Genomic DNA, 9,661 nt, shown 5'->3' with positions numbered 1-9,661 from the left:
CTGATTGTCTCGGAACAATCTCGCTTTTTAATTAAGCGCGGATGCGCAAATGAAGGATAGATCAGCAGTTTCCCTGCTTCAAACACACTCCACAGAGAGCATCATCTGTGTGTATGATAATACTGAGTTACACACCTGTCCCGCCAGGTAACCCCAGCAAGCCTGTCAAAGTTATTATATCTGTTTTACACGATGTTTTAAATATTACTGTTTAAAAGACTGAGCAGGCTATCAGACCGTGACATTAACTATTTCAAACATTTCAGCCTTTGTGGGAAGTCCGGGAAAATATTCAGACTGTTTTGATTCTGCGCCACATAAACAGAGTTACGTCATCACGATGTCTGTGTTTGAAAATGCAGCTGTAGTCTAAATAAGAGTTTCCTTGAGTCACATCTACCCGATCCTACTCTCTGTGTGTGTGTGTGTGTGTGTGTCCTTGTAGAGATCACATATCATTCCTGAATGAGCTGATTTGCTGATTTCTCTTCTTTCTTTTCCAAATGAAAACAATGGGGGGGGGGGGGGGGGGGGGGGGGGCTCGGTCCCGCGGCCCCTTTAAGAGCGGCTCTGTGGACAGTGTTGCGTTCCCAGGGTCTGTAATGGAGGCAGAAAGACCCCTTTGTATACGCGTCTCCTTTCAGGCAGGGCTTGAGCAATGGCGCTCTCACTGCTCTCCGATAGAAGCGCAGAGAGGGAGGCAGGAGGGAGGGAAGAAGGTCGCAGAGGGGGTCCCGCATGACAAAGAGGGGAGTTCTACTCAAAAACACAAAGTTTGGGGGGGGTGGGGTGGGGGGGCTGGATGGACCTGGAAGGAGTGAATGTTTGGGTTTTAAAGGGGGAGGGGCATCAGCTCCAGAATAGTGTTCAGCTTGCTTCATCACACCCCCACAGACCAAAATGGAAGGATTTTTACACGAAGCTCAAGGGCATCAACGGGGATGGGGGGGGGGTAACTATACTCACAGAAACTCACAAACCAGGCTGTTAGTCTCAAATGATGAAGAGTGTTTACTGGCTGCAAGACACCAGAAACACCTTCCTGCTGCTCCCCCAGCTTCACATCCTCCCCCGGCGGTGCGGACAGTGAGCTGAGGCCCTCTTCTTCCTTCTTCTTGCTACAGACCGGACAAACTGCTCCATTCAACCTGTTGATTCATTAAAACACACTAATGACGCGTGACTGCCTGAAGTCGAAGGGTCTTCTGCCCCCTGTTGGTGAGAGAGATGAACTGTCCGCAGTAAAGCTCGTTTCTCCGGGAGATTGAAGTGTGACAATAACACGTGTGTATGTGTATTTTTGGACCGTAAAGCGTGTATGACAGTCCAAAAATGCACATACACACGTGTTAGTGTCACACTTCATTCCCCCGGAGAAACCAGGAGCTTAGTCTCCATCAGGTGCATTCAGAGACCCTCTCTGAATGCACCTGATGGAGACTAATTTTAGATAAATGACATTTTTAATTTACTGCAGCTCCAAAAATCAGCTAAACTTGTTTTTCATTTTTCTAAAAATGACATTGGAGACTTCTTGATGATCTGCATGTTTGATCTGGTGATGATTTAAAGTTATAGCTTGAGCACGTACAGCTGCCAGTGGGACTAACAGCCAAATTTGTTGAGCTATACAAGAGCATCATGTGAGCTGAGGTTCAGCCAAATGTACAAAAACTCCCGACATGGGCCTCAAACAGCAGTTAATGGGGGACAGGTGATGTCCTCACATGGTGGGGGTCAGTCCCCTGATTGAAATCAAACTGAGCTGCAGTCCTGCAGACTGATGACAGTCAGTGAGAGGCAAAGATTTTACACACTGATGGTTTTGTCAATGCTTTAAACCCCAAACAATCAAAGTCTCCCACACATTTACATCGATATTGATCAATTCAATTCAATTCAGTTTTATTTATATAGCGCCAAATCACAACAAATAGTCGCCTGAAGGTGAGATCGTCTTGAGGCGATCTCGCCTCAGTTCTCCTCAGTGAGATCGTCGATGTGCTGAAGATGCTGCTTCCTGTCACGCAGAGTTCAGGAGAACTGATGAGAAAATCACATCTCAGTGGGATCCTCTGGCATTAAATCATCGCCTGGCTTTCAATAAGTCCTTAATAGCTCTGTTTGAGATTTGTCTTTAAACACAGACAGAATCCCTCATCAAAGGCCACACAAACAAATGCTGTGCCATGTGACTGCAGCCAAGTGGAGGATTGAAGGCAGGTCACAGCTTAGAGCCTCATGATTGCAGACTCAGTACTGAAGGTGTTCCAGCTGCAGTACACACACTCAGCTGGTGTATCACACTCGAGGTGTGTGGATCTTTTTTGGTCTTTTTCTTCTGTTTAGAATTTTTGAATTTCTTGCTGAAATCTGCTTCCTGCACATCTTGCAGACTGTGACCGCCTGCCAACCCGTTTCTCTGAGACCTGCTTCACTGAAGCATGAGAGCGTCCCTCTAAGATCCCTTTGGTTACATAATGTCCTTCTAACAGTGATTAGCAAAGCCAGACTGCTGCACTGAATAGCATTTAATCCCACTTGGATATATGACCATGAAAAACATTTAATATCTTAGAGGTGGTTACTTGGATGGGGGCACATGTCCCAGGTTTGGACAGATTAAAATCTCGGTGGGGGCTATCGACAGTGGTGCAACAACAGGCTTCCAGCTGTGCAAGAATAATAATCCCTCTGTTTTAATCTGCCGGAGCAGGCGGTGATCCGGGCCCTCGTTCAGAAGCTGTACGAGGCCACAGGCGTACACTCAGACCCAGGTTCGACAGCTTTGATGGTTTGGTGGTGCACCTCTGTGTGGCACTCCAGAGGAGGAGTCCAACACGACATCTGGTAACGTCTGCAGCATAAATCATAGCTTTATCCCAGATCCTGATTATTTGGCCCTCTTATGATGTTCATAAACAGGCATGGCTCCAGTTCCACTAACAGCAGCGTGGCTTTAAAGAGGGAGGCCTAAATAGTGAGGATTATTCCCTCTCCCTCTCTCCCTCTCTTACCCTATTTTTCAGCATCAGCGCGCCGCCTTTCATTTCAGTTCCTGTTGCTGTGTGGACGCCAGGCATGAGCGCAGCAGGAGTGCACCGAGGCTTCCTCAGAAAATACGGTAGGCCTGCTTCCATGTTTTCTCTGCCGTCAGCACCTTCAGGCTGGTGTTTGAATTGGCTTTATCTTTGTGCTGCATATCAGACCAAAGTTATTATTCAGGCTTCTTGAAGTCCCTTTGCTGTCAAATACGACACAACTGTGTCTCAAAGGCAGATTCACTGGCAGGCTCTTGCTTATTTTCGCCCAAACTAATGGAGATTATTTAGTTGCTGACTGGAGATCAACAGTGTCTCAGAACAGCAGTCCAAATCTTCCACAAGCTTCATCAGTCTGAGCGGCGGGCAGACGGTTTCACAGCGAGATGCTAAAATTTAAAGTGATGACTCAGATCTCAGTCAGCATCTCTTTGCTCTCACAGCTGTTCTTTATTGCCCTTAATGTCATTCAGAGGGCGTCACAATTCATAACTGCACTTCAGAGATATTTCTCTGTCCTGACTCATGCAGAGTGAGATCACTGACAGGTTATCTACAGGCTAAAATCCAGTGAAGGAGGTTGTTATCATATGAGTTACATATGGTAGATAATTTCAGTCTCAACTGTCCATCAACATGTGCTCACCTTCTACAGTCTGCAGTCCTGTGTGTGCTGAGGACTGAAAACTCACTGTTCCAGCAAACACCAGCATATTTGTTTCTGCTGAAAAAGACTCTATTAGTTATTGATTATTATGGATTTGCCTTATTTCAAGGACAGATTATTATTATTATTCTTCCATTTGCTCCTTTTAGCACCTGAATGATTAAAGCAAGCTGTAACTTTGCAGTTGTGTTAAATACAGAAATGGCTTCATAAGTTATACCTGAGGCTCCTTCTCAGGAGCATCAGCATCAGTGAAGATGACCTCTGAACCTTCTTTAAATCAGGTGTTGTGGAGAGTTTCTGTTGAGCTCTCAGTGTTTGTGCTCTTTATAATAAAACATCCTTCTGCTGCAGGTTCTTAGATTTGTGTTCATATCACTACAATAAGCATCCAGTGATGTCACACACACACACACACACACACACACACACACACACACACACAGACACACACACACACACACACACACACACACACACACACACACACACACACACACACACACACACACACACACACACACATCTCTGGGCACTACGAGTTGACCTTCGTCACTCAGTCTTGTTCAAGCTGGTTTTCATGACTCAGATTCCTGTACGTCTTCTCTCCTGATGCTTTAATTATACGTCCTTGTGGCCGGTCCTCAAGATAAGATGCACTGAAACAGAGAAGTTAGTCTAGTACTTTCTGATCAGTTGCTATCTTTCTGATGTATTATTTCATTGTTTATTATTTGGTTGATCCACTGTTTATTAATTAATTTACTGGAGTTTACCTTTAAACATTTGTCCTTTATTCACTGAGTAAAAAATAATCCCTAACAGTTCAAACATGTCTAACAGCTCAGGGTTGATCAGGCGAGATACTGAAAATCTTTAGTCACTCAGATAAAGTGCTTCCTGACTAGAATAGAATGAATAGAGTTAAATAGAACTGACATGCCTGCCGGTGCTGCTGTTTTCTGCAGGTGGCTTCATGTTTAAGCAGTGGAAGGAGAAGTACCTCGTGCTGACCGCAGAGGGAAACCTGCTGGTGTGCCGGGATGCAGAGTCCCCTCCGGACCAGGTGGTACCCCTGCACAGCGGCTGTGAGTCCATCGCAGAGGGACGAGAGATCATTGACCTGCCCAAGTTGCCTCCAGGCGGAAGAAGGGACTGCTGCTTTGCCCTCATCCTGCCACAGAGCAAGTTCCTGCTGCTGCTCTCAGACAACCCAGAGGACTGCAGGTAGGTCTCCCTCAGATGTCCTTTACTCATTCATGGTGACATATACATCAGTGCCATAAATGCTGGAAGGTTGGTCTCCTCTGGTATCATTACAGTTTCACTGCATGTGGTTATTAGACTGGGACAGCACACCTTCACCTGTGCTCTTAAAACCATCAAACTGTTTCTAATATTATGTCATTTTGTCTCCCAGTCTTTGGCTGAAGATGATCAGGAAAGTGAGAGAGGTGAGTCAGTCCTCTTTGTTTTTCACTGCTAATATCTCAGGTTTCTGTGTTGCTCAGCAACAGTTTATCCCGTCATATAATGATTTTTAACTTCTTCCAATTTGTAGGGTGTCATGTCACCCCTGACCCTGCAGAGACAGCGCAGCCTCACCCCCTGCATCACAGACAGAGATCCCCTCCCCGACTCTGGCAGTGATAAAGAGCCGGGGTCACCCATGGTTGGCGAGGGCACCCCCCCTCTGTCTCGGGTCACTGAGCGGGGGGGCTCCTTCAGAGAGAGAGGGCAAAACCAAGGTTCATGTCACCCACTTCACACAACACAGACACACAAAAACCCCTCATATGCTTAATGAATGCAATAACTAATGAATGTGTATGAATGAGCATTTATTTAACTACACATTAACACTGTTGTGTTGCATTATTACACTTTCTTCTACAGCTCTGATTCATTTATGCAGCTTTTCATTTCCTCATGGAAATTCATGACTTTTATTTTTGTTTGTAATAATTTAGTGCGCAGGTGTTCTTACCTGAGCACACAGAGCCAGCAGGCTCCATATAATCCTATAATAATAATAAATACAGCTTAATAGTGTTTATACTGTGGCCCACTTTATTTGAATAGTTTGTGGATAATCAGTCCAACACAGACACACACACACACTATCAGCAGCAGTGCTATAGTAATATTATAGTGAAACTACACATAAACTGTGAGACCTTGACCCTGGCTCAGTGAATGTGGACAATAATCACGAGTTAGTTCCGTGATATCAGTTTGATGTCGTTATTATTGTGTATCTTTACAGCTAATGTAGCACGGCGGCCTCTGCGAAGTGTTTCTGTGGCACCCCCTCATCGTGTGTCTGACTGTCTTCGCCATGGCAACAGCAGTGATGCCCGGGCAGTGAGGGCGGTCTGCTTGCTGATGGGGGGGGCGGCAGCCTCGTCCGCTTTGGGCTACCTCAACTCCTGCTCCCCCTCCTCTCCTCTAGCCACAAGAGCCCCAGAAATTGCCCACGGCTCCGGGGGCTTCTCCGAGCTTTCTGCGGGTGGCTCCTTCCACGCCTGCAGCCAGGACGTCGACTCCCCCCACTTTAACAGCTTCGACTTTGAAGGAGACTCCGACTTTGATGCGTTCGACTGTGGAGGATTTGCTTTTTAGTTGTGACTAGAAACAGAGAGACTGAGAGACCTTTCAAACTCCCTGTACTGGTACTGTCATAGGACTCATTTAGCAGTTAATAAAGGTGTGCTTCCTGGCTTTATGCCAATGCTCCTCAGGTTAATCATTCGTGATCCCGACTCCTCTGAATACTGTCCGTGTTGCATCCGTGCCACCGTGGCTTGAGGTTAACTGGGTCGGCAGTTTGAGTGCAGTCACGCAGACTTTAGAAGAACATGTTGGTCTCAGATTTAGAGCTGCCTGTGGCTGAAGCAAAGGTGAGCTCACTGAATGTTTTCTCCAGTGTGTTGTGCCCTGTGTTTTTGGAAGTGACTCTTTTACAGTGTAACCTTACATAAAGGTGAACACTGAATAAATCCTGCTGTCAACATGACTGTGCATCTTTCTGTCTGGCTCAAACTGCTGTTTGTTGGCTGGCACAGAGCAGCTGTGCAGAAATAGGCCAACGTTTGGAGAGATGTTAAAGCAGATTTATGCATGACCCGAATGTCTGCAGGGCTTATCTACAGAATAATCTTTTGTGTTTATAGTTCATGAGCTGAATATCTGCATGTGTGTGAATCAAGTAGATTCCTACAGTTAAATAATAATCTGTTATCTTCTCATTATTTCTTTTGTCATGAGTATCACTTTTCCCCACGACCCTGAAAAGGATCAGCAGAAGAAAATGATGGAGTTTAAACACATGATCTCTTTTCTGTGTTCTATTCAGTGATGGCATAGTTACCTTGAAAAAGTAATCTGATTACTGATAACTTCGTTACTTTACTGATTATTTAAGCTTAGAAGTAACTAAGTTAGATTACAAGTTACTTTAATAGTTACATTCCACAGCGGCCGGGTGTTGTGCCAAAAAGTGATATCAGGCCATTTTGAGAAACAGCATTTCTATCAGGTGGAAGCTGCAATCAGTTTTTTTTGCAAAGTCACTTTTATATATTCGTTTTTTATCAGGGGAAAAACAGAAATGTGGCTCAGAAGGCTGCAGAAATCACAACAAATATAACATCACAAATCTATAAAGATATCTGAAGTGGCCAAAAATCACTGGATTGATTATAATGGAGATACAATAACACAGACTCCTATAGAGTGTTGAAAACAGGTAATTTCTTCATTTTAAGCCCTTCATAAAGCATGCTGACTGCACTCTGTTTACCAATATAAGCAAAGACATCACACATAAAAGCACACAGAAACATCGGGTCACTTTATGGCACACACAGTGTTTAGGAGTTGGTCCTAACAGACTTTTGTTCTGATCTCTTCCTGGATGACGTGTTGTGTACAGTTAAAGTGTAGCCCCGCTTGTTTTACAGTTGTGTAACTGCACTTTTACATTTTATCGGACTAATTTTATTTTGTCTGTTACAAAATTCCTGCAGGACCGCGTGAAAGAACACTGTTATTATAGCGGAGCCTGAACCCGCGGTGAGGGCGGCGCTGCAGCCAGATGTGTGCAGCTGTTTCACTGAGTTTGCTCCCATTCCGGAAAATTCCGTGTACTCAGCTGATTATCAAACAAGATGATTTTTAGAATCATTTGGTTTTGGTTGTTCACGAGGCGTTGGTGGTATAGTGGTTAGCATAGCTGCCTTCCAAGCAGTTGACCCGGGTTCGATTCCCGGCCAACGCAGCTGTGATTTTAGAGTTCTGGCGCGGCGATTGGTCGGTTCCCGCATGAAGCCGCGTCCGTCAGCTGCAAGCTGTGAGGAGGGAGGAGCAGACTCACCTGAGCTGCAGGTTTGTTCTCCTTCCTTTTCATTAATAAAGTTTTGGTTTGTTTCAGCTGTTTTGATATCTGTATATAGTGTTCTGATGTGTGTATTGACATTGATATATTTTATGTATACAGTGCTTATGTATATGTGTATAGTTGTTTTCTAGTCTGTTCTATTTTAGTTCATTTGTTTTTATAAGATAAAATAAGATAGTGTTTATTTGTCACATGTGCAGTTATACACAGTACAATGCACAGTGAAATGTATTTTGTACCTGCAACCATATATACACACATATAAATAAGAAGAATAAAAATAAAAATAAGTAATTCACACTATATACTATACACTATACACACTTTTACACGGAACTATAGAATATTATATTATTTACATTGTGCAATAATGGTCCAGTTAGGGCTCAGAGTTGAGCAGACGGATGGCTTGTGGGTAAAAACTCTTCTTCAACCTTTCAGTCTTAGTCCTCAGGCAGCGGTAACGCCGGCCTGATGGGAGCAGGGAGAAGAGAGAGTGTCCGGGGTGGCTGGGCTGTTTTAGGATCTTCATGGCCCTCAGCCTGCACTGCTTGGTGTAAATGTCCTGCAGGTTGGGGAGGGTGGTTCTGATGGTCCGTTCAGCTGAACGAACCACCCTTTTTAGGGCCATGAAGTCCTGCTTGGTGCAGTTTCCCATCCAGGTGGTGATGCTCCCACGCATGATGCTCTCGATGGTGCAGGTGTAAAAGTTCCTGAGCACCTTGAGTGGGAGCTTGAAGTCTCTCAGCCGCCTGAGGAGGTAGAGACGCTGTCTGGCCTTCTTCACAGTGATGTTATGTGATGAGTCCAGGACAGGTCCTGTGAGATGGTCACTCCCAGGTATTTGAAGGTGTCCACTCTTTCCACCTCAGCACCACTGATGACAAGTGGATGGTAGTCCCTCTGCTGCTTCCTGCTGAGGTCCACGATCAGTTCCTTTGTTTTGCTGACGTTGAGCAGTTTTTACTCATCCTTTTCATTTTTCTCTGTACTGAGCTGCTGTAATGTGCAAATTTCCCCGTTGTGGGATCATTAAAGTTTTATCTTATCTCAGAGGTCAGAATCATTCGTCCATCACACACATGGTTGCTCACCGGGCGGCTCCTGCTGCGTCCTCCGCCGGAGGTCCACATGCTGCTGGAACACGGGGGTGGGGGGGTGTTCATTCCTGAAACTGTATGAATCTAGAGTACTGACAGGGACTAGAAAGAGAGAGCAGATTTCTCCCATATTGGCTTCTCTTCATTGGCTCCCTGTTAAATCTAGAATAGAATTTAAAATCCTTCTCCTCACCTACAAGGTCTTGAATAATCAGGCACCATCTTATCTCAAAGACCTCATAGTACCATATCACCCCAACAGAGCACTTCTCTCTCAGACTGCTGGCTTACTTGTGGTTCCTAGGATACTTAAGAGTAGAATGGGAGGCAGAGCCTTCAGCTTTCAGGCCCCTCTTCTGTGGAACCAGCTTCCAGCTTGGATTCAGGAGACAGACACCCTCTCTATTTTTAAGATTAGGCTTAAAACTTTCCTTTATGATAAAGCTTATAGTTA

The 9,661-nt window shown here is 45.0% G+C and overlaps 1 protein-coding gene and 1 non-coding gene across 2 annotated transcripts; both read left to right on the top strand.

The window, feature by feature from the left end:
* Positions 1–2,719: 2,719 nt before the first annotated feature.
* On the top strand, positions 2,720–6,724 carry LOC115790090 (uncharacterized). The gene is made up of 6 exons (XM_030743761.1): positions 2,720–2,850; positions 3,030–3,124; positions 4,677–4,935; positions 5,129–5,162; positions 5,270–5,456; positions 5,975–6,724. The coding sequence occupies exons 1-6, from the start codon at positions 2,792–2,794 to the stop codon at positions 6,328–6,330; spliced, it is 990 nt and encodes a 329-aa protein (XP_030599621.1). The 5' UTR covers positions 2,720–2,791; the 3' UTR covers positions 6,331–6,724.
* Positions 6,725–7,915: 1,191 nt separating this feature from the next.
* On the top strand, positions 7,916–7,987 carry trnag-ucc (transfer RNA glycine (anticodon UCC)). Its single transcript has one exon. It is a non-coding gene; the product is annotated as a tRNA-Gly (tRNA).
* Positions 7,988–9,661: the final 1,674 nt, after the last annotated feature.

Source organism: Archocentrus centrarchus, chromosome 13, assembly GCF_007364275.1.
Source record: "Archocentrus centrarchus isolate MPI-CPG fArcCen1 chromosome 13, fArcCen1, whole genome shotgun sequence".
Taxonomy (NCBI): Eukaryota; Metazoa; Chordata; class Actinopteri; order Cichliformes; family Cichlidae; genus Archocentrus; species Archocentrus centrarchus.
Note: the sequence above shows the minus strand (reverse complement) of the source record. Positions and strands in the feature narration are given on the sequence as shown.

Bases quoted from the DNA above. Each gene is read 5' to 3' on its own strand.
- LOC115790090 (XM_030743761.1), top strand. From the start codon at position 2,792: ATGGTTTGGTGGTGCACCTCTGTGTGGCACTCCAGAGGAGGAGTCCAA. The intron at 2,851-3,029 runs GTAACGTCTGCA...CCTATTTTTCAG, and splicing joins GGAGTCCAACACGACATCTG to CATCAGCGCGCCGCCTTTCA. The intron at 5,457-5,974 runs GTTCATGTCACC...GTATCTTTACAG, and splicing joins AGAGAGAGGGCAAAACCAAG to CTAATGTAGCACGGCGGCCT.